At 32.2% G+C, this 26658-nt stretch overlaps 2 protein-coding genes across 2 annotated transcripts in view; both read left to right on the forward strand.

Annotated features, from left to right (window-relative positions):
• Positions 1-6825: 6825 nt before the first annotated feature.
• The window catches only part of LOC110862183, a 34357-nt gene continuing 14524 nt past the window's right edge, over positions 6826-26658 (forward strand). Inside the window, exon 1 of the mRNA XM_022111362.2 lies at positions 6826-8543. Within this exon, the coding sequence (XP_021967054.1) occupies positions 8234-8543 (310 nt within the window). The 5' untranslated portion in view covers positions 6826-8233. The remainder of the gene's footprint in view (positions 8544-26658) is intronic.
• Positions 17938-19876, forward strand: LOC110862204 (bacillopeptidase F). Its single transcript, XM_022111382.2, has 3 exons — positions 17938-19109; positions 19176-19203; positions 19637-19876. Exons 1-3 carry the CDS (start codon positions 18012-18014, stop codon positions 19822-19824), a joined length of 1314 nt encoding a protein of 437 aa, XP_021967074.1. The 5' UTR covers positions 17938-18011; the 3' UTR covers positions 19825-19876.

The raw sequence follows: 26658 nt of genomic DNA on the forward strand, positions 1-26658 counted from the left end.
TTGCCAAAAGGGCCTTCTCCATTTTATGTTAATTGCCAAAAGGGCCTTCTCCATTTTGTGTCAATTGACATAAAATGGAGAAGGCCCTTTTGGCAGCTTCAACGACGAAATACGACTTTTATGTACAGATTCCTAATTTTTCAGAATTACATAATGATTTTTAACAAGAAATGTAAATTGATTTACAGCCGAGATAATTTTTTAATGGTAATTATTTTCTGGTGAAATAAGTTTAAAAATTAACATCAAAATTATTTATTTTTTTAAAATAATTTTTTAAGGTGGACGCCGCAGTTTAAAATTTTTCATAATTTCGTTTGGAAGTGTAGTAACAGGTCAAGTGCTTAAATCGGTGCAGATTATATAAAAATCAACAATAATGTCACAGTTAATAAACTAATTCTGTTGAACTAATTAAAACCATTATTGTTCAAAAATTTAGTATTCATTCAAAAGTCAGTCATCCCGATTTCTGACTGAAGATTTTCATTCACATTCAGTCATTCTCGTTCAAATTCATACGCAGATGCCGTAATTTATTATATAATATTTTGTATAGGTAGTTCAAATATAAATACAGATACGTACTTCAACAATTTTTGTATAAAAATGAAAGATTATTATAAAATCAAAATTATTGATTTTTATCATAATTGGTGAAGGTGAACGCCAAAAGTTAAAATTGGGCAGAACGGTTTTTTAAGATTTTTTTTCAAGACTTGTATGTAACTGATTTCCAGGCTAGATTATACTGTTAAATTAAATAATTTATTTTAATAATAATTATTAATAATATTAATTATTAATCATTATTATTTTCTGTCAAATTAATTTTGAAAAAATGCGTGTAAAGAAAATTATTTGTTTTAAAGAGAATACAAATTTTGCACAATTTCATTTAAAGTTTGTAAACTAGGAAATACTTCTCAGAGATTTTTAGCAAAAAATATGAACTGATTTCCAGCCGAGATAATCATGTACAATTACATAAATCATAATTCTATATCGTCTGGGAAAAGCGTGTTTAAAATTTCGTATAAAAACTTAACATCAATTTTATTTTAATAGAATTGTTTAAGCTGAAGGCGTCACAAGCGAAATTTGCATAATTTGGTTTAATCTTAATTTCTATTTTCTTCAATGTGTGACATTTCTCGGAAATTTTTTTCAAGTTTCTCTCACCTTGAGTGATTTTATAGAATACTTTCAAGTTTTCATCAATATTGCATATGCATGACCCTCGGAAAATACCAATTGCTCGTTCGTTCTATGTTCTGGGAAAAACTTATGTGATTAGCCTCTGTACATGCATGCATAATTTCTCAAAATTATTGGAAATATTGGCTCCCTATCAAAATTAAATTTTTTCCTGAACAGATTTTTAGCAGGAAATGTAAACTGATTTCCAGCCGAGATAATTATAATGTTAAATTTAATCGTAATTATTTGCTGGTTAAATACATCAGTATACAAATTAAAACGAAATTGTTTATTGTTTTAAAGAATTGTTTAAGATGAACGTCGAAAAGTAAAATTTTGCATGATTTCGTTTAAATGCGTAATTACAGGTACTTTTTGAAGATTGAACTAATTCTGTTGAACTAATTGGAAGCATATTTTAATTGATTAGTTGTTAAATTTAGCATTGAGAATAATTCTTTTAGTTCCTTACATAAAATACGAATTTCGTGTACCTATAAATAATTTCTCAAAATTAATGGAAATATTGGCACTTCATGAAAATTTAATTTTCTTCCTGTACAGATTTTGAGCAAAAAATGCAAACTGATTTCCAGCCGGGATAATCATGTAAAATTACACAAATGATAAAAATTTTCTAAGAAAAGCGCGTTTTAAGAAATATATACGTACAAAAATGAAGTTCAAAATTATGTATTTTTAATACAATTTTTCCAGCTTAAAATTTTGCATAATTTACATAAACATTATTACAAATTGTACATAATTAAAATATAAATTAAGATTCCCTTTGCGACATTGCTACTATTTGCTACATACATAAAATATGAATTTTATGTCTTCACAATTTCTCAAAATTAATGGAAATATTAGCTCAGCAAGGAAATTTTGTTTTCTTCCTGTACAGATTTTTAGCAAGAAATACGAACTGATTTCCAGCCGCGATAATCGTATTAAATTTCATCAATCTTTTTTGGGAAAGATTGCTTAAAAAATTATATACAAAATTAATATCAAAATTATTTAATTATTTTTAATAAAATGGTTTAAGGTGAATGTCACAATTTTAAATTTGGCAAAATTTCGTAGAAAAAAGTATATTTACAGATTGATTTACAGATTTGGTATTGATATCAGATTTGCAGCCAGAAATGCCAACTGATTTCCTATCGAGATAAGTTAACATTTTTTAAATTAAACCATAATTATTTTTTGGGAAATGTGTGCTTCTAAAAATTGTAAAATTATAAAAATTAATATTAAAATTATTCATTTTTAACAAAATTGTTTACGGAAAACGTCACAAGTTGCAAATTTGCATAATTCAAATAGTTAAAAAGCGTACTTTTACAGATATGTAATGTATAGACGGTCTACATACTACCAGTGGCCGCGGAAGCCGTGGGACATGTGGGGACAATCATATTGAAGGATAGGGGAGGGAGGGAGGGATTTATATAAAATGGACAGACGATGGGGACATCGAATAACCGTGGGGACATACACGCTTCTGCGGCCACTGCATTAAATATGCTATAGTTGTATCCGCGGGCACTGCATACCACGATTTACACATGACTTACACCCTTCTCAATTTCATAAAACGTCGCAATTTTAAATATGTAATTACCACTTAATTTGTGGAATCTTTAAATAAAATACGAATTATAAATATTCATAATTTCTCAAAATTAAAGAAAATGTCGACTCCGCATGAAAATTCTGTACAGATTGTTAGCAAGAAATGTGAACTGATTTCCAGCCGAGATAATCATGAATCATTTTATTACCACCTTTCCGGGCGGTAATAAAACGTCACGGTGCAAATAATGAAAGCGAGACAGGAACCAGGATACAATAAGAGAGGAAGAAAAGTGATACGTTTTTGTACATCTTTTTCATAAAAAAGTATCCATTATTTTTTAGCAGGGTGAGATATGGTATGAAAATAAATTCATAATTCTCCCCCCTCCCGACATACTCGTAGAGCAAGAAAGATGACAACATTTTTGCATACCAAACCCAGCAGTGTTTCGCTTCTTGCGGACGCGGGTTTGTCATATTTTTTGCACTAGATAGAAATTTTTTGCAATGCAAGAAATGCAAGGTGCAAGAAATAAGCGCCATCTAACCATGCGTCGTATGAAGTATTTATTGTGGCGGGATTTAGTTTCTCGTGCCGTGAATTTCTTCCAGGTCAAAATAACTGACATTTTTTGCACTTGAAAGCAAGCCACGCAAGAATTGCGAGGTGCAAGAAACTGGGAGAAAGTGCAAGAAATAAGCGCCATCTAGCTACGCGTCGTATGAAGTATTTATTGCAGCGGAGCGTCATTTCTTACACCATGCGTTTCTTGCAAGTCAAAATACTTATCCTTAGCTGCAAAACAACTATTTTTTTCAGTCATTTCTTGCAAGTGGTTACTTCCCAGTGTTTCGTTTCTTTCTTCTAGGAAAATATGTTTTATAAGGATTTTGACGTCGATTTGTGATATTTTGAGAATAAGAAATATTACTAAAAAGAAAACCAGGTAGGACGCTAATGGAATTGAGTTTTTTTTTTGGGCGGGGGGTGTAGTTTCTGGCTCCTTGTATTTCTTGCTGGTCAAAATACCTGCAAGAAACCACTTCCTTCCCCTTATTTCTTGCAAGGATACCTGTTCACTTTCATTCATTTGACTGATTATGATAGTGAATGAAAATGAATTTCCTGTGATTTAAATGAAAATGAGTATAAAATTCCGTCATTTCAGATGAATGACTGTGAATGAAAGGATTTTTCACTCATTTCATTTTTCACCCTATGCTTAATACATGGGGCGAAGTAAGAAATGAAGTCGGATGAAGTGAAATGAAATGAATTTGAATGAAAATGACTGAATTTGAATGAAAATATTACTCAGAAATTTGGATGACTGACTTTTGAATGAAAACTAAATTTTTGAACAGGTATGCTTTCAAGTGGTTATTCATTTACTTGCACGCGAAACACTGCCAGCATGGGCCAAAGAACTTTTGCCAAAATGAAATGTTGCAATTATTACGAGCCCAATTACTGCTCGCACTCGATTCACTCACTTGCATAATAATAAATAAATTCTGGAAATTCTACATTGCAAAATTATACACAGATTTTAAACCGAGAAACCATTTTAAGTGCATCATTCATATCATACAGTGCAAAAAAAAGAAACGTGGAGCCGATGATCCTAAAAATGTATAATGAACAGAGGGCGGATATGTATTTATTCATTTTTAACTTTTTCATTACATAAAAGACGACTTGTAACACGGCTGTAATTACAATTTTAAATTTAAATTGCTTTTAAACGTTTTCAAAAAAGTAAAAATAATATTTTCGATGCTAAATTTAGAATCTATTAAAGTATGGTTTTTTAATTAGTTTAACAGAATCAGTTTCTCCAGATTTAATTATAATTCAATTATACTTTTACACGATAATTATGCTAAATTTTAACTTGCGACGATTATCTTTTCCGAAATTTCGTTTTTACGAAAATTTGTTTAGGAAATTTTTATACTTTTTTTGACCAGGAAATAATTATAACATAATTATTACCTCAACTGGAAATCGGCTCGCATTTCTGGCTAAAAATCTGTACCTAAATATTCATGTGGACTCGGTATTACTCCAATTCCATTAATTCTGAAAAATTATGTATGCTTGAAATTAGTATTTTATGTAAGAATGTCACAAATTAAATATTAATTACATCTACATTTAAAATGTTAAATTGGCAAGTTTTTTTCAAAATTTAAGCATACAAGTATGTAAATCATTGCAAGTATCGATTAACAGCAGGACTCTTTTAGCCTTGGATCTGTAAAAGTACAATTATAAATTAAATGAAATGAAATCTTGCAAAATTTTAACTTGCGACGTTTATCTTCAACAATATTCAGATTTTGCAAAAATTCTTATTCTTCTAGTTTTTATTGTACATATTTCGTAACCATTTTGTTTCGTGTTGTTTTCACAAATTCGGAGCATTACATTAAAAAAATAGAAATTTTGCGAAAATTATTCTATTATTATTTTATAATAATTATAATTATTATTCAATTTTTTTCGTATTTACATATTTCGTCAATATTTTTGCGTAATTTTTTTCGCACATATTTATTACGTATTTCATCCATTTTCGTCAATGCTTATCCGCCCTGTGATAATAATGGAATAAAAATGTAATGTTGCAAAAATTATGAGAATGAGAGTGCAAAAAAGAAGAATGGTGGTCTCTGGTCTCCCTCCCACCCACTTATTTCGTGCCCATCATCATCCAAAACCACGCTGCTAAAAAGATCACGGCTTTTGAAGATGAAGATGAAGAGAGTTCTTTATTCTGCACGGCACGAATATTACAGTTACTTTTTTGCCTCAAGCTGCTGCAGGCAAAAGAATAGCAATATTTGTGCCTGATGAATTTTTAAAAGTTGCAAATTTTACCAGGTGGGGAACTCATTTTGCAAATTTATGTAATTGTTAAAAGAATCGCACTGGCAGAAAGTTTTGTGCCTGATAAATTTTAAAAGTTGCAAATTTTATTATTTGAAGGACTCAGTTTGCAAATTTATGTAATTGCTGAAAGAGTCGCACTGGAAAAAATATGAGTGCCCGATGAATTTTAAAAGTTGCAAATTTTACCAGGTGGGGAACTCATTTTGCAAATTTATGTAATTGCTAAAAAAATCGCAGTTGGGAGTCGCAAAAATATTTGTAACTGATGAATTTCAAAAATTGCAAATTTTACCAGGTGGGGAACTTATTTTGCAAATTTATGAAATAATATGCAATTGCTCAACGGCATTTTCAGGTTTTTGGGAATAATCAAACTTTCATTAAAATTTAGATATCAAACTGATTGGTGGCTTCGAGATTTTCGATTTTCTTCTTAAACTTAAATTTCCGGCCACAATCTGGAGTACATTTGTTACAAAATTGGGAACTTCCTAGTCTCCAAATTCGTTGGCCAGAATTTTAAAATCAATTCGCAAACCCGAGGAAAGATTTCTTTTAAATAGTTGATTTCACCCTCTTGCTTTTCCTTCATTCGTAAACTTTACAAAATCTCGCCCACATTTCCAATCCAATCCGACTTCTCATCTAATCCATCTTTTCATCGATTTCTGTAAATCAAATTTTTTTCAGTTTTAATTTTTCTACCAAAATTTCAAAATTTCCGCCCAATTGAAACTGATTTCTGTCCCTTTTTAAATACCTTGAATTTTCTTTTCCTTTACGTAAGCTTTACAAAATCCTGTTCACATTTCCAACTCACTCTGATCTTAAATCTCAAGAAGAAGTGGTTGCAAAATCTCACCTGAATTTCCAACCAGATCCGAATTTACTTTTCCATTCTCAATTTAATAAAATCAAAATCCGGTCGAAATTTAAAACTCAAATTCATTTCATCTCAAGAAAAAGGGGTTGAAAAATTAAATCTCACCTGAATTCCCAACCACTCCACGGCCCATCTACCCGTTGATCCATCCATCCATCCAACAATGAAATCCAACCTCACCTGCACCACTAACCACCACACCATCACATTGTTACCTTTCCTTACCTTACCTGCAATCTCAACCCTTTAGTCGTCTCTGGGCCGTGGAGTGAGGTGCATGCACAGCACAAATTTTTCGAGTGGATTGAACTCCTCATAAATAGTTGACTGCAACAACAAAGATGTTGACCACGACGAGACCCAGGCAGCAACAATCTGCTCCTTCTGCTCCTCGCCATGGAGGATAATAAACCAACAAAACAAAGCAACGGTTCCGGTTCCGTAATAATATTTCAGTTCATTTTTGGTTAAAAGTTTTGGTTTTATTTAAGAGTTACTCTCCCGAAAATTGTGTAACGGGTTTTTAATTGTGGTTCGAGTTAAGGAATTTTACTGCAAAAAATTTGAAGTTGTTGTGCTTCCAGTTTGCGTATAATAGTTTTGCAAAAATTATTAAATTGTGAAAAAAACGTTAAAGAAGGAATTTTGGAAACTTTAAGAACCGTGTTCTATTTAATTGTGATGCGAGTTTAAAAATTTTAGTGCAAAAAAGGACAGACTTGGATGTTGTAGAAGTTTGCATAACAGTTTGCAAAATTATTTTCTTGTAAAAATCAGAAAGATAAGTATTTTAACAACGGTTTTTAATTGTGACTTTAAAGTTTAAACTTTTAAAACATAAAATTGTCCTGTTCTTGTCCCAGTTTGCATAATAATAGTTTGCAAAAAATCAGAATTATGAAGACGCCAGATGCAAAATAATTACGAAAACATCAAGGCTCACTAATTATCTAATACCGTAATCCCTTTCAAAAATTTGGGCACAGTTTCAAAAAATACGTGCTAATTATTTACAATCAACACTTTAATGACATCATTTCAACTTTTTGTCAAAAATTAGTTCACACTGAACTCACTCCTTGCTCCAAATTTACGAAAAACTAAATCAGTTCATCCATCCATGTGACGAATTAACTAACTTCTTTAATTAATTTCATGAATTAAATAAATGAAACCAACAAGATAAAAAACACAAAGTCGGCACCTGTCAGATCAGAGAATTGCCATACCCTTCGTCTCACTGGTGGTGCTGTTTCCTCTATTACATTTTCTCATTTGCATACGTGAAAAAGTGTTCCGTGGAAAAATAAATAAAATAATGCACATTCAAATTCACACATTCTGAAAAAAGGTGAACGTGTATCCAATACGTTTCTGAACAAGGGTGTTTAGAATTTCTAAACAAATTAACCATTCGAAAGTTAAACTTGAAAGTTAGATTTTTACACAAAAATAAGTCAATAAATGGGTGAAAATCAGCCTAAAAATTAAAATTCATTCAAATAGTTCACACAAATAAGTACTTTAATAAATGAGTGAAATTCGTGGCAAAAATCAACAAAATTCATTTGAAAATTAGCAAAAATAAGGGTACAATTTAATAAAAATAAGTAAATAAATGGGTGAAATTCGTGGTAAAAATTAGCCGAAAAATTAAAATTAATTCTAAAATGGAGGGAGACCGTGATCTAAATAACAACCTTTTATCCTCCCCGTCATCTTCCCCCCTGAGCAAAAATAACGACAAAATCCCCCCTACTTCCCCCACTCTCAAAATTTCCGGGAAGATAAAAACCGAGACAAAAACTAATAATCCACCCTTAAAAATCTCATCCCCACAAAAAGTCATGTCCCCCAAAAAACTCCCAGTTTCGATATCAATGCCCGTTTTGTGTTCAATTTTATGGATTTTTCTCTGCTTCATTGGGACAACAAATGCGGATCAAAATCAAAATCGGGATCAATTCGCACCTCAACCAGGTAAATATCGGTATTTTCATTTCTATTGTTTATTTTTTAAATTGGGTCGATTGTCATCATTAATTTTTATCCACGATGTATCGTGTCATTATGCAAATAAGTAAAAATGTACACGTCCGTACATACATAATAACGGGACCACGTTCCATCCACGGTTCATTGCGCGTTACATGGCCTCGTTAATTAGCAGGTTCACTTCATCGTGATAAGGTCATTAATTAATTCAAGTCTTTTATTAGGAAGTCAATTTTGCAAAAGTCAATTCTGCAAAAATTCCCTGTGTAAATTACACCGGGAATTTGCATTACACCGTGTAATGCAAATAATCCCCGATATTTCCTATACAACAAGAGACACACGTACGTATTTCAAACGACGGGAGAGATTTAGTCCTCCATCCCGTGTACGGAATTCTTAATGAGGAAACATCATCACCACTTTACATGCATTATTAAGTAGTTGTACTGTACATAGAATATAATAAACTTGGTTTTTGTCCTCTAACTTACTTATGTACGTACATGGCTTAATAAGTCGTCTGCAGCAATTGTCATGTATTCTTTTATTTTACCGTGCCGTTTAAACCTCAATGACCATCCAACCAATGTAACGGAACTCTTGAAGTAAATGCATTTTCTTACTTGTGAGGAGAGGGTGACAAACACGTGAAAAATCGACAATGATATAACTCCCTTGAAGAAAAGAAGAAGGAGACAAAGATAATGCTGTGAAATATGACGAATTTGAATTTTTATCTATGACATTCACGTATATATTTATTTATCTATATGTAAGCGTGTGGTGTGGTAAAAGTGCCAGGTTTTTACCGTTATTTACTTGGCTGGCTTAGCGTCATTCTGTACACATTTATTTGTTAAATATGCTAATGGTGATGTGATGTGTGATGGAGTGCATGGCTTAAAAGCACTACTCAATTTTCACTAATCTACTGGCAGGAAATATTTTTCTAGGAATATTTATGAATCGTTAGAATATGAAAATAATTGTAATTTTAGTGACAAAATCTGCTCCCTCCAAAAAACGATGTAAATTTCTGAAAAGCAGCAGAAAATATTTTTCTTTAGGAATCATTATCAGATTATGAATATTATTGAAATTTTTGGGAAAAAACATGCTCCCTCTCCAAAGAAAAGATATAAATTATGAAAATGACTGACATTTTTGCGACAAAATTTTACCTCTTCCAAAAACGATGCAAATTTCTGTCGGCTGGCGGAAAATATCTTTCTCTAGGAATATTCAGTATGCAAATATCTCGAAAATGCTATTGAAACCTTTTGCCACAAAATTTGCACGCCTAATAAGATTTTTAACAGGCAAATCATTTTTTCGTAAATATGCAAGTATATAATTGAAATTTTGTAGACAAAATTTTATTCTCCTACATAGACAAACATTTTAGCAGATTTTTCAGGAAATAAAAATATTAAGAAGCGTTTTTTTAAAGATAAAATTAATTCTGCAAAAAAATTCTCAAATTTTTCCTAAATTCAGTGACATTGTATTATTATCGTTTAAACCAAACTTCCAGTTTCTGGAATACATTTTGATATGAAAATATTAAGGAACGCTGTACAACAAGATCTTCACAAAAAAAATCCAAATTTGTCCTAAAGTCAGTGACATTAAAAGTCCAACTTCCGATTTCTGGAATATAATTTTTTCCCCTTCCCGTGAGAAATTATTCATCCCGATCGATCCATATCATACGAAAATCAGGTATCTCTCATCTTTTCATCTCATTCAATCCACCATTTCATTTCCTATCGAAAAAAAATAATGAGGAGGAGCAGTGGCCGCGGAAGTGGGTGTGGGGACAAAGGGACAATGTCCCCACGGCTGTTCGATAGGCCTCGGGTTGATTTACATAATGCATTTTGCATAACACCCATATCGCATAAAGAGAGTTTGTCTAATTTCAAATTATGCAACAAAAAAACAATTTCACATAATTTGTATGTACTTGCATAATTATTTGTTTCGCACATTTCGCACGTTTCGCCCACGAAAATTTTAACATATCCGTAGAAAATTTTTACGGTCCAGTAAAATTTGAATACCAAACGGTAGCAAGTTTTATACCGAGAAATCGTAACCATTACCAGATTTTGAACAGTGTAAAATTATGCAATATCCAATTATGCAAAAAGTTCGTTTATATTTAATCAACAAAGATTATGCAATGTGACCCTCCCCATCATCTGCCCATGTTATGCAAACCCGTCCCTCCCCTATCCCACGGTGTTAACGTCCCCACAGCTTCCGCGGTCACTGATCAGGCAAGCAGACAAGTCGCAGAATCACGGCAGCGTGAGATGCGAGGTGGCAGAAAAAAGGGAAAAATTGAATAAAAATCCGAAATGCGATCAACAATGAAACCGCAAAGTCATTCATATCATATCATAATCTGAAAAAGAAAAGACTGAAAAGCAAAGATTTTTCCGTCTTCGCCTCGATAGATGCAAGATGTCAGCTGCCTGTTTAAAAAATAAAATGTGTAGAATGATAGACATTTTCAGTTTTTAAGTTTTTCATAATTTCGAAAAATATACCATGTAAACAAAACTTTGTCCAGTTTTGGAAAACTTTGATATTTAATTCTTCCATCATCAGGTGAATGGATGCAAAATTTGAGTCAGGCACCTTTTGAAATATTTTTTAAAATTCGTAGAAAGAAAAGTAGACATTTTCAGATTCAGAAATTTTAGTAACTGATTAAAAGAAATTGGTATCCTGTTTAAATACTTAAAATCTTCTTGTAATAATAATATTATTATTTTATTCTGAATTTTGAAAGTTTTCTTAATTTCAAAAAATTTACTTACACAAAACTTTACCTCGTCTTGTAAACTTTATGATATTGCATTGGAACGTACGAGTTGTTTTTAAATCAAATCTTTATTCAAAATATTTTATAATTTGACATTAGAAACAAAAAGTGTACAAAAATTCCAACACAAATTTCTGCACTTAAGAAAAATTCTACCCTCCAATTTTATCCAAATTTTGACAAGTATAATTTTTTTAGACAAATATGGAACTGCAAATTTCTAGTATTATATCTGAACTTCTATTTAAAATACTTTATTCTTACCATTTTACAAACGACTTTAACCTTGATTTTTACAAAAATTGTACTTACAAATTTTTCCACTACGTAAAACCTATACCAATATTCCAATCTTATCCAGATTTCGATAAGCACAAAAAATATAGACAAACACGGAACAGAAAAATGCACATTTTCATACTTCTAGTATTTTTACATTTCGAAAAACTTATGCTAGAAATTTTATCTGGCACTACAATCCTATCTGAGCTCTTCTTCAACAATATTTTCCTGTCCATATTTCACAAAACGACGTCTAAACCAAGATTTAAAAAAAAATTTCCACTACTTAAAAGCCTATACTAATTTTCCTCCCCAAGCTTATCCAGATTTGGATAAGAGCAAAAAAATAAAAAAATAGGTAAACACAAAAAAAATGGAAATTTTCATACTTCTAGTATTTCTACATTTCAAAAAACTTGTGCATAAAGTAAAACCTACGATAGCTTTCCTATCTGGGATCTTATTTAAGAATATTCTGTTCTCAATATTTCACAAATCGACGTCAACATTGATCAAAATTGTAGCAAATATTTTTCCACAAATTAATAAAAATAATATTAATTTTCCTCTCTTAAATCTTATCCAGATTTTGATAATCGCAATAGCAAAAATTGAAATTTTCATAATTTCAGAATTTTTACATTTCGAAAAACTAATGTCAAAAAAACTTGTTCTAATTTATTCAATCTAAGATGTTATTTGGGGATACTTTATTTTCAAAATTTCACAAATCAACGTCAAAACTTTGACAAATATTCTAACAAATATTTTTCCTCTTTCCACCCTTTTTCTTCCCCCAATCTTATCCAGATTTTGATAAGCACACAAAAAATCCCAGACAAACACGGAACAGCAAAAATATTTACAGTTCTTTCCACTTTAAATTACTTAAGCAATGATCAGATAATAGCACAACAAGAGACCTTTTCTCATCATCCATCGTTAGTCCTCCATCCATCCATCCATTCCACCGGAAAAAATGGTCTGATAAGTGCATAAAAAAACAGTCACTTTCCTTCTCAATTTTCTCACTCGATCTTCTTCTACTTTTTCCCGTCTAAAAATCTGTATTTATTTTATTTTCCAAACAACAACAACAACAACAAGTGAGTCCAACCTGTTTTTCAAAATAATGAAGCCAGTTTCACACTCTTCTTGTCATTTACTTACCTTGCTTGCGGCGGAGGAAAATCCCGTTAGGTTTTGGCAGTGCCAGTGTGGTTTGGTTTTTCATGTCATCTTGGCGTGTATCGTATGGACGGAGGAATTCCATTATTTTACATTGTTACCCACAAGAATTTGGCAATTTTTTAGATATTCACAAAAAATTGTCATCATATTATCGCATGAAACAAGAATTTCAGAATTAAAGTACAGACATTGTTAACCGAGAATTTTGTAAAAAAACAATAAAATATTGTTATTCTTAAAGCTTCATAAATATTTTGATTCTTTACAATTTTATACATACAGGAAGAGTTGGAATATTGAATTTTTTTTTCAAATTCCTTGTCATTAAAGAATTTCAGATTTTTCAAAATTTAGTTACATTTTTAATCGAGTGTTTTGTACATTTTGACATTTTTCCTCTCAAAGCTTAATAAATTTTGAAAAATTCTATATGCACTTTTGACATTTTACACACTGAATGAGTTGGTTTTTAACATTTTTTGGAATAAAAATTCATATTTGTTAAGGTCATAATTCTTGACATGAAAAAATTTACATTTACTTTTTGATAAATAGCTTTTAAGGTCGGGTTTAAAGAAGGCAAGATTTATTGACTCTTTCTTTCCATAGAAGGTTTTAAAGAATTCGATATGAGACACTAATTAATTAGAAATTGATGGAAAATTCGGCCCCTCCAAGAGAACAAAAAATCTGTTGTTGGAAGTCTTTTTGTTATTGGAAGTGCATACGATCCGATCATGATTTGTATATAAGAAGTAATATTCATCCCTCTGAAATATTTAACTACGTGCATACGTGGTGGAGATGTACAGTAATTTTGAATCATCACATCACGTGCATGCGTTACAGTCTTTCGGCGAAGAACGGTCAATGCCTCTGTCTTCTGCCTGCTCAAAGAACTGGTAACTAACCAAACCGCATTATTATTTAGTAATCTCTCTCTTGGCAAAAATGATCCCCGCATAATTTTTTACTTAGGAGAAATGACGTAACTTTAAATATTTTGCATACTATAAAATATGTGAATTTTTAGCAATTTTTCGTACAGATTTTTCCAATTGAAATTGGAAATCCTGGCACATTTTCAGGTTTTTTGGTACTTAAGAATGACGTAACATTTTTTTAAAAAATATTTCCGTAAAATTTGTGATTTTTAGCAATTTTTCCACCCAATCTTGGCGTATTTTCGTTTTTTTGCACTTATAAATGGCGTAATTTGTAAAATATTTTGCCTGTCGCAATTTTTCTGCTCAAAATTGAAAATCTTGGCGTATTTTCAATTCTTATTTATTTATGAATGACACAACTTTTTGAATATTTTTGAATACAGAGAAATTTCTGAATTAAAAAAAATTTCGACAACATTTTTCCACTTGGATTTGGAAATCCTGGCGTATTTTTTTGGCGTAGTGATTTTCCTTTTACGTATAAATAACGCAACTTTTCATTTTACGAACTAAAATACGAACTAAAAAATGTTTTGGGAAAATTGGAAAAGTTGGGAAAATTTTTGCCAATTGTTTCTACAAAAATTTTACCCTTCCCGAAGTTAAAATCTAAATAAATTCAAAAAAAAATACATTTGCAAAAGTTTTTATTTATGAACGGCGTAACAATCATGAGGCAATTTTTTCAGCATTTTTTTTTATTTTAAAACAACTTTGTCCCTCGGAAATTACAATTGAAAAAAATCGGGTCATACGTCTATGAACAAATTTTATTTTTATGTAACACATTAAAAATTATGCAGAATTTTTAGCATTTCTTTTACAAAATATTTGCCCCTCGGAATTTAAATAAGTATACAAAAATCCGGTCATATTTTCAATTTGTTGTGTATGTAATGACGCAAATTTTCATGTTGCATATTCAGTTCTTCAGAAATATGTTAAAAAATAATTTTCATAAAGACGTTTGCCCTTCAGAATGAAAATCTTGTCCAAATTTTCCAATCAATTAATCAATTTCCATCAATTTTTCTTGCCAGGCGGTCTCAAATCCATAATTCTGTGATCCCTCCTTCCACATTTTACGGTCTCTCTCTGTAACAGATCACGACTTCCGAAATGCAGTTCACGACGCATAAGATTCCCATTCAGAAAACCGTGCCCATTTCCTTCTCATTTTTAATATTTCATATCGTGATTTATGGCATGGTCGTCGTCTCGTTCAGTGGCCGCGGAAGCCGTGGGGACATCGGGAGACATTGAAATTGTAGGATAGGGGGAGGGACGGGTTTATATAAAATGGGCAGATGATGCGGACATCGAATAACCGTGGGGACATGCACGCTTCCGCGGTCACTGCATAAAATATGCTATAGTTGTACAAGTAAACAGTGGCCGCGGAAGCTAGGGGGACATGTGGGGACCTTAACATTGGAGAATAAAGGGAGCTAGGGGTTTAAATAACATGGGGAGATGATGCGGACATCGAACAACCGTGGAAATATTGTCCCTTTGTCCACACGATTCTGCGGCCACTGCATTTTGCTCGTACTTTTGAGTATCCTGAATTCTCTCAGTGGCCGCGGAAGCCGTGGGGACATTTCCATTGCCATTGTAGGATGGGAGAGGGTCCGAGTTTATATAACTTGGGGAGATGATACCGACATCCAATAACCCTGGGGATATTGCCCCTCTGTCCCACCCCCCACCCTTCCGCGGCCACTGGTCGTCGTCCTCTCGTTATCAATAAGAATGAAAGAAGAAGAAAAAACGACTCATAAATACAAGCCGGTTGTAAAATAACGTTTTAAACCTGTGAGAAAATTCCCACGGGGTTGAGTTGAGACAATAAACATTTTTCAAATAAAGTAATAACAATAAAACAATGATGAGCTGATCCTCCGTCAATAAAATTTCATATCTAACTAATAATCCGCATCTTATCATCATCATTATTAATGATAAGTACTTATATACGTAGGGCAATATATTTTTGATTGAGGAGAAGATCAGATTTCATCAAAAAGTGAAGAAGAAGGCGAGAATTTTTTATCTATGTTGACGACACGGCACGGTCCAGTTATTTTTCAATCTCGTCTTATCACAGGGGAGGTTTAGATTAAGAAATATAATTTTCTGCAAATTACATACTGCAATTTGCACTTTGTGATTAAATAAATTGCCAAATGTTAACGTCATTTAGGAAAAATGCGAAATATGTGGAATATTGTTTAAAATTCAGATCCCAAATCGATACTGGCGGAGTTAAATTTGCATGTAAAGATGTAAATAAGATATTAATTTGGGTTAAAATGCATATTATCGAATTTAAGTTAAATTTGCATGTAAAGATGTAAATAAGATATTAATTTGGGTTAAAATGCATATTATCGAATTTAAGTTAAATTTGCATGTAAAATTTAAAATAACATATTTTGGAAATCTACAATTTACGTTTAAGAAAATGGCTAAAATTAATGCCATTTACGAAAAATATTAGAAATTAGAGGAACATTGCTAAAAAATAGATTAAATATATCCCTCGTGTGTGGCGGTGCATGTAAAAAATAAAATATTAATTTGATTTTAAGAAATATAATTTTCTGAAAATTATATACTGCAATTTGCACTTTGTGATTAAATAAATTGGCAAATGTTAACGTCATTTAGGAAAAATATTGAATATGAGTGAAGAACATTGATTAAAACACAGATTCTTCCATCCCATACCAGCAATGCAATTCACTTTAGATGCAAAGATTAAAATAAAATATGGATTTTATTTAAAATCAATAAAATGTTATGACAATTTGCAATTTCTTAAAAAAAATTGGCAGAGATTAAAGTCATTTATGAAAAATACGAAATATGAGTAAGGAATATGGTTTAAAAAATAGATTTAATGCTGTGGGAATTCGTCTTTCTTTGTAAAGATTAATATAAAATATTGACATAATAAAATAAATTTTTTCAAATAAAAATTAAGCAATTTGCCCGGGTGGCTATTAATGGGCACTGAGATTATGAGTGATGAATATTATTTAAAACTAGATTTGTACAAGTTCGATTTTCTATGTAATGATTTAAAATCATTGATTTTTTAAATACTTTTTAAATTAAAAATTATGGAGAATTGGAGATTTGCAATTTAATTAAATAAATTGGCAAATGTTAACGTCATTTACGAAAAATGTGAAGTATATGAGTAAGAATTACTGTCTAGAGGATAGATTCAATATAGAATAGCGAATTTGACTTTGTATTCAAAAATTTAAAACAAAATATTAAAAAAAGATTATCTTTATTTGAAATAAATAAAAATTATGGAAATCTGCTTTATTTTATTAACTAAATCGGCGCTATCTTAGATTTTAGCTAGAAAAATAATTTTAAACGGCCACGCGATTAATAAAATGCGCAGGAAAAGGATAAACTAAATCCGCGAAATTTTTTAATAATTCAAAACCCGAGTTATTTATGCATGCTAATTGCACAACCAATGATTATCGCGACAAATCGAATTAAAAGATAATTGTTTTCCCACATTACTCGAAATTATGTAATTATGGACACCAACAAGTGTTATCACTCTCTCTCGAACCGGCTTATCATAAGTACATGTGAGGGAGGGGTGCATATTAACCCAAATCCTCTCTCTTTACTCTTTATATAATCATTGTAACTTCATGCATTGATAAGCCTAAAAATAATGCGTTGTTATTCAGTAAGGTTTTAGCCCAAGTCAATGACTTATCTAACCGTCATATCTGTCTGTCCGTCCGTGCGGCATGATTAATAAATACAAATTAGTACATAGATTGAAATTAGTATACATACATACATTGTAGGCGTAGTAATAAATATTCATTTCGTCGGCTAAAACTTGCCCCCCCCCAAAAAAAATAGAATCGATCAATTAATTGTATACCCTTTGACTCGGGCTATATCAAGTCTGCCTTGTTGTAATGTTTTTTTCATATTCATCATGACATAAATTCCGATTTATGTAACATACACCTGAGAATTTCAATCAAATTATGTAACGAATCACTCCTCACTCAACTCAATTCAACCCAAATAGATTCAATTGGTCACTATCAAAATCAAAATCGGCAGATAAAACGTATTCGTATAAAAGAGAGAATGCCGGCACGTTGGTCATTTACTTGATCCGCCTGCCAAAGATTTAATTCCACCATGAAGTTACTTGTACTTCTCGCTGCCACTTTGGCCCTGGGTTCCGCCGGCCGGGTCGAACCCTCCCTCAAATTCGGCGTCGAATCCGGCACTGTCACCGAAGCCATCCTCGAACTCCCACAAATTATGGATTCCCTAAATTCCAAGCAGGCGCTCCAATCCCTCACCGGTGACGCTAAAGTATCCGCACTAATCTCCACCCTGCAGGGCCTCACCTCCGCGGCGCAGGCGCCCTTCGTCTCCGTCGCGGCGTCCCTCGGCCTCCAGACGCAGCAATTCTGGGCGTCCAACATCATCCTGATAAGCAACCTAACTCCCGATAAGCTCGCCTCCCTTGCATCCACCCCGGGCGAATTCACCCTCCGCGTCCAACACACCGCTTACGTCGATTCCATCGTCCACGGGCCGACCAACATTACGCAAAACGTGCAATGGGGCGTGGCCCGGATCCGCGCGCCGGCCGCTTGGACGCGCACGACCGGGGAAGGCATCGTCGTCGGGATTATCGACACCGGCGTGAACGTTGGCCATGAGGCGCTCGCCGGCGGTTACGCCGGGGCCTGGTCGGACCCCTATTACGGCACTGCCGGCCCAACGGACGTGCACGGGCATGGATCCCACTGCGCGGGAACGATTCTAGGACGCGCGAACGGTGTCGGGGTCGCGCCTGGGGCAAGATGGATCGCCTGCCGAGGATTGAACAGTCAAGGCGGGGCGACGGAGAGTACCCTGACGCATTGCGCGCAATGGATGCTAGGCGCTAATCCGCGCCCACATATTGTTTCAAACTCGTGGGTGTATGGATCCGGAACGGGGTGGTACAACCCGCAAATCGCGGCTTGGCAACAGGCCAATATTACCCCGGTTTTCGCGCTCGGCAACGCGGGACCTGGCTGCCGAACGGCGCAATCGCCGGGAGATCAGCTGAACGTGATATCGCTCGGGGCGACGACGGATACTGATGCGGTGGCGAGTTTCTCCTCCAGAGGGCCGACCGCGCAGGGATATATCGCGCCAGATTTTACGGCGCCGGGAAATTTGATTGTTTCGGCCGGGACTGGGGCTAATAATTACGTCACGATGTCCGGAACTTCAATGGTGAGTAGGCAAAATATTCTAGATATGAGCCTAAATTTATTTTAAAATCTCTATTTTCTTTAAAAGGCCACCCCACACGCGGCTGGAGCAGTTGGTAAAATACCAATAAATGCATTTAAATCTTAATTAACTTACAATGGAGGTCTCCAAGCGTATGCTCTTCCATTTTTAGCAAATTAGTGCCAATCGATCGCAAATTTAATTAGCATGATATTTGCAAAGGACGCAATCTCCCAGTGGATACGTTTGGCGCAGATATTTGCATCCTAAAAAAGAAAAAAAGCTCCTAAAGTCGATAAATTTTACACTTTCCAAATTTACTGGGCGTTTTCTCCTCTTGGGATGCAAATATCTCTGCCAAATGTGCCCATTGGGAGATCGCGTCTTTCGCAAATTTGATCCTAATTAAATTTGTGATCGATTGATACTAATTGGCTCAAAATCGGAGAGGATCCGCTGGGAGACTTCCATTATCTGAGCTACTTCCTTAATTTTAATTTCATAAATCTCTACAATTTTCGCACTAGCCCTCATCCGAGCGGTCAACCCGGGTTGGAGTTTCCAACAGATTTGGGACGCCATTGAGGTCGCGGCAGCCGCGCCACCACTGACCAACGCTGACCGAAATTGCGGACTCCCCTTCCCCCCGAGCGACTGGCCAAATTATGCCTTTGGTTTCGGACGTATTGACGTCGGTCGGGCGATTGGCGTGTAAATTTGTTATTTGTTCACGTTTAATAAAAAATCTACTACAAAATATACCCAAATTTTTACGGCGTCATTGACTTATTCCTTGGTTTTAAACTTGTTTAAATATTATTGACACGAATAAGAATATAAAATATTTTAGTCAGATTTTAACAGTATGTTTTTTATGCCTCAGATTTTGGTAAATAACTGCGACCAATTTCAGTCTCGTATCGAATGAAAATTTTCATGACAAAAATGCTTCATACAGTATGAAAACTTCACAATTATCTTCGTATCGTACCGTAAAATATTTAGGAAGCTGAGTAAAAATCTTATGAAAAATTATCACAATTTGTTCCTTGATGAAATATGTTGTTCGGTTTTCGTAAATTACGGAAAAAATATTAGAATTTGACTTCTTTCCATCTTTTTATATTAGAATAGTTTTCAGAAACAGATCCATCCAAGGAAATATAATTCGTGTAGGTAACAAATTAGGGAAGTTTATGCAGATGGGGTCTATTTTTGAATATTTTGATCCACAGAGGTATTCAAACTCCGTAAAAATCATATGCTTTTATCATGATTATCTAGAAATAAACTTGAAAATTAGGGCAAAATTTGTAACGTGATCTTATTTTGTACAGGTTTTACTCCAATTATAAAAAAATATTAAGTGACATAATTGATTTTTGAGAAACATATATCTTCATTTCTGGTTGTGCAAATTGTGACTTCATAAAAAACATATGATTATGATTATCTTCGTCTTATTTTATGGATCCAGCTAGAAAATAATTTGAAAAATTATAAAAATTAATAGCTTGGTTAAATTTTTTCATCTTAGCTTGTATAGTTTTACGCCAATTATAAAAAATATTAAGGAACGGCATTCGCTTTTGAGAAATAGATATGTAACAGAAGTCGTATGCTTATTTTTTTCTTGCAGATAGAAAAACAATTGAAAAATTCTAAAATTTTATACCTTGATTAATTATTTTTGTACGTAAAAACGTGCAGTTTTTACGCCAACTGCAAAAAAATTTAGTTACGGAGTAGTCTTTAGAGACCGAGATCAGTAGCAGGAAAATTATATTGAGTATGTATAGCATTTATGCAAATTTCGTCGTCTATTTTTAAAAATTTTGATTCACATACATAATTCAAGGTTAATTAAAGCATTGTCGAGGATTCTCTTTATCATAGATAACCAACCATTTACATTGTTCCGTTACTTTTTATCACCCAAAATCCTGAAATTTTTTACTCATTGTTGTATTCATTATCGCAAAATATGTACTTTACGAAAAAAAATTAGGGGTCAAGCTTCGTACAAATCATAATTTAATTTGATCGTAATATAATTTCATGATCCTACCAGGTTAAGAAATAAACTTGAAAAATTGTCATAATTTCTGACAAATATTTTTTGTATCTTATTTTGTGCAGTTTTTACGTCAATTGCAAAAAAATAGTAAATGAAGGAATATGTTCGAGAAAAAGATCCCTTAAGTCGATAGCATACATACACATATGCAAATTGTGGCTATTTTTAAACATTTTTATTCACACCTGTTAGATAATTCAAGGTTAATTAAATCATTGTCGAGGCGTCTCCTTATCATAGATAACCGACCATTTAGTTCCATGAATATTTACTGCCCAAACTTCAATATTTTTTTACAAATACTACAATACATACTAAATTTCAGGATGAAATAAACCTGTCACATTTTTTTTTACAAATGAATTGCATAGCATTGTGTATTGCCAAAAAATGTTGCAAATTGTGAAAACAACTGTGTCGCCGGTCTGGGCATGGTCTTGAGTTAAGACAAAATAATTATGTAAGAAAGACATCGCATTTTCTAAGGTTTGACTTTGATTCATGAATCAAAATAAAATGTTACATCCGGCAATTCTTCATAAAAAATGGGTAACCTTCACAATATTTTTTTCCCAATTTCTTATTATGGAGGAGGACCAAGTTTACGTATGTAAATTAAAGCCAAGTTTTCTCATGAAAGTGAAAACAACTGGTTTGGTTTCGTATTTTGATTCGTTTTATTTACAAATATGGAAGGGTTGGGTTGGATCATGGGAAACCCAAATGAGTCACTGGTTTAAAAATTTGAATACTTTTTAGTCTAGAAAATGCCAGTTTTGTGAAATAAAAGTGAAATTTATGTTAAAAAACAACAACAATCGTTGTTTTTATTTTTGAGCTTTTGAACTCCAAAGGTATTTTAAAGTTTAAAATTTAAACTGAAGCATTTTTCAAAATTTGAAAAATTTATGTAAGAAACTAACTTCCCCGTGGAGCATTTTCAAATTTTAAAAATGCTTAAAATTTTATTTTTTCCAAAAACTCAAAATCAAAATTGAGAAAACTACTCGTTGACAGGAGAACCATCTTCTTCAATTTGAGATATAAATAAATCAAAATTTCTCATTTTCGGAAGTTTAATGCAACAAAATTCGATAATATTTACATTTACGGAAAAAAAACTAGGAACATATCTAAATATGTAGGTTGGGTTATTTATGGGAAACTTAATATTTAAATTAATTATTATTTTAAAAATTTGAATACTTTTTAGTCTAGAAAATACAAGTTTTATTAATAAAAGTGAAATTTATGTAAAAAAAAACAATCGTCACCACTTTCGAGCTACAAACGTATTTTAAACTGAAGCATTTTTCAAAATTTGAAAAATTTATCTAAGAAACTAACCTTCCAGTGAAGCATTTTCAAATTGTGACTGATCCAAAACTTCAAATCATACTTGAGGCAACTTCACGATCTACTTCAATTTGGAATATAAATATATCAATATTTGTCATCATTGGATGTTTAGTCCCACAAAAATTCGATAATATTTACATTTACGTAAAAAAAACTGGGAACATGAATATGGATGGGTTGGGTTATTTTATGGGAAACCTAAATATTTAAATGAGTCACTGTTTTAAAATTTGAATACTTTTTAGTCTAGGAAATCCCAGTTTTCTTTCAATAAAAGTGAAATTTGTGTAAAAATAAGAGTCGCCACTTTTGACTTCATCTTCTACCCGATACATTTTAGCACTTGGAAATACTTCAACATTTTTGAAAATTTATCCTAGAAACTTTCCAATAAATCATTTTCAAAATTTATCAAAAACTCAAAATCAAAGAAGAAAGTTGTATGTATCTGGAAAGCCGTCTATCTTCTTCAACTTCAGAAATATAAACCTATCAAAATTAATTATCATTGGAACCTTTGTACAACAAAAGCTTTATATATTTCATTTTTTTTACATACACAATTCGTTAAATTCAAAAAATTCACTAATATATTTTAAACTGAAGTGCCTATTTTCAAATTTGAACACTGATCCGTCCATACATCAAAAAACAAGATCAAAAGATACATTAAATAAGCTTCAACAATCTAATTCAATTTTAAATATAATTCTATTGAAATAAATCATTATCGGGCCTTGACAGTTACCAAACTCACAAAATTTCGTTTTTAATTTTTTTAAATTCAAAATTAGTCAGCTTCTCAACAATTTGCATATATAATTCTGGCCGAATATATTATGCATATCCTCTTTTGTACTACAACCAAAATTCACATAGATAATTTTGGTTTTAAATTTTTAGTTTTTGTAAATAATTCAAAATGCACAAAGTTGGCTAAATTGTCGTCAAATCCAAATCATCCATTGTACAACCACCCACGCGATATTATATCTCTGAGCTGACGCATTTTGTGACTTACTTGGAATGCAAGTTATTAAAACGATGAGATGACGACAACCAGCAACTAATTGTTCGTAAGTAAATAACGAACCGGATAGAAAGTTTTGTTTGTTTGGTGCAACGAAGCAGATCCAATTCAAATTCAAATCACTCCTCCTCACATTCTAAATCTCTTCTAGCTTCAATCTTAAACCCATAAAACGTCGTCATCAAAGTTTTCTTGAGTTGTGTCTGCAATACAGATAATTTTGTACTCTTGAAAATATATCAAGCTTCTTTCCGCTATTAACCAATTAATATGCATGCGCACCGGATACGGATTATATTTCGACTGTTCAAATAATTCAATGAACCACTCTGTAAAATTTGTGCTAAAATTTGGATATGTATATTCCTAAAAAAATAAATTTTCAACAAATTTTTAAAGATCTGTTTTTAAGTTTTATTATTTCTAAGTTTTCCTTCCTAAAATATATTCCTATTATTTTGTAAAAAAAAAATTCGGCAACTTTTCTCAGCTTTTGTCAATATTCTGACGTATATGGCAAAATATGCGTTAAAAATTTCAATGCACTTTTAAATATTTTTAGATTTTCATAAAGATTCGTGAATATTTTATAAATTATTTAAAAATTGTGGTCACATTTTCCTGCTGATTTTTTAATATCTGTCAATATTTTCGGAAAATTTGTATACAAATATTCAAGTACAAAACATTTTGAATTATGTACATAAAACAATTGACGAAAGAGTTTCCTAAAATTGATATTTTTACCTTAGTTTTTGGTAAACTACGTGGTTTTTGGGTAAATTACCCATTTACCAAAAACTAAGGTAAAAACATGAATTTTGGTAAATATTTCCACAATTTTTTACGAATGTCATCATTACAGATTGATAAAAGAAAGAAATGTGTATCAAGTTTTTTTCGGATATAATTAATTTTAACTTTTCTGTTGCACTAAAATTCCAATAATGATTTATTTGAATAAATATAACATCAAAGTTACATCAATTTGATGGACTTTTAAGGAAAATTGAACATTAGTTTACAGTTTTTTTTCACTTTATAGGGATCATTTTCAAAATTTTAAATTTTCAAAATTTTAAATTTTCAAAATTTTAAATTTTCAAAATTTTAAATTTTCAAAATTTTAAATTTTCAAAATTTAAAATTTTCAAAATTTAAAATTTTCAAAATTTAAAATTTCCAAAATTTAAAATTTGCAAAATTTAAAATTTGCAAAATTTAAAATATATCTTGGTTAATTTTGAATTTGAAGAATTGTGTAAAAAAACTATCAAATTTTTCTTGTTACTTTCTTTGTTGCACTAATCTTCCAAAAATGATTTCTTTGCAGAAATATAATTTAACAATCATTTCAAGATATTCCTTATGCAAAGATCAATTGGAAATTGCACTTTTCAAAAAAATTCAAGCGTTCGCTTTTTTAGGATCATTTTGTAAATACATAACTAATAATAATTACAATGATTAACATAGTTTTTAATTGAAATTAATTTTTTCACATTAATTGTATCCTCTTTTTCGGATTAGTTTTCAAATTAGAAGATGCACAAAATTTCAAATATACACTTTTAGATTCAACATTAATTCAAAAATTGACAATTTTTCTCATAAACAAATCAAATGCACGAAGGAGAAAAGGGTTATTTTCTTTGGTGAACATTCCCATTAAGAATTAAGCGGGCAATGATACGGATCCTGAATTAATCTCGTTGTGTTGCCCCACACACTCTACACAACAAAATTTGGCTCATTACGGAATCAGTGGCCGCGGAAGCGTGGGTGTGGACATAGGGGCAATGTCCCCAGCATCTGCCCATGTTATATGAACCCCTCCCTCCCCCCATCCTACAACATTAATGTCCCCACGGCTTCCGCGGCCGCTGTGTGTACATCCTCCGTAGTAACAATAATGTCAAAAAAACAGTGACCACGGAAGCGTGGGTGGGGACAGAGGTACAATGTCCCCACCGTTATTCGATGTCCCCATCATCTCCCCATGTTATATAAACCCCACCCTCCCCCATCCTACAATGTTAACGTCCCCAGATGTCCCCACAGCTTCCGCGGCCACTGTAACGTACCTACTTAATATACCTGTACCTCCTCAAACATTATAAAACACATTAAACTAATTTCTCGCCACGGGTTAAGAATTCGAATCGCATAAAAAAAATTGTCCCCACGGCTTCCGCGGCCACTGCACGTACCTACCCACGAATTTTCATGCACTTCCCCCCACATTATAAATCACATTAAAGTAATTGCCCACCAAAAAGTGCAGGCCGGGCCAAGAATTCGAATCGCGTAACAAAATTACAGTGTCCATTAAACACAGAAGGAAATTACAGTAAGCGAACCACCACACCCGACCAAATTCTGTACACAATTTCATTTCCTTTTGTAATAAACACTTCTGTCTGGCTGTGTCATCTAAAAATATTTTGGCATAATTATTTATTAGTTCAAAAAGTTAAAAAAAATGCAAAATTTCTACTAATCCAGACTTACGTAAAAATAAATTTCTTACAAAATTTCTTTGTGTACATAAAGAAAACAGCTAATTCAGATTTTATAACAATACAAAAAGGACACCAGATGCCTAGTTATTGACGTACCTAAAGTAATCACGTTACAATTGCAAATTTGATTAAAATTTTGCAAACGACGTTGAGAGGAGTAAAACAAATGGAGTATTAAAATCATAAATTAAATAAACCCATCCGATAATTTTTTGAGATTTTTTTCTGCTGTGCAAAAATAACATTTCATTTCCTCTCGTATTAAACACTTAATTCTGCGTCATCTCAAAATATTTTGGCATAATTATTTATTAGTTCAAAAAGTATGGAAAAAAAACATTCAAAATTTCTACTAATCCAAATTTTCATAAAAATTAAGTTGTTGCAAAATTTCTATTGTAAATGGAGAAAAACTAATTCAGAATTTCATACCAATACGAAATGATACCCAATCTATATATCGACAAACCTAAACTAATCACGCAAGTATTACCAATTTAATTAACATTTTGCATCCGACGTCAAAACGAGAAAAATAAACGGAGTATTAAAATCATACAT

This window comes from Folsomia candida, unplaced genomic scaffold, assembly GCF_002217175.1.
Source record: "Folsomia candida strain VU population unplaced genomic scaffold, ASM221717v1 Fcan01_Sc050, whole genome shotgun sequence".
Classification (NCBI taxonomy): Eukaryota; Metazoa; Arthropoda; class Collembola; order Entomobryomorpha; family Isotomidae; genus Folsomia; species Folsomia candida.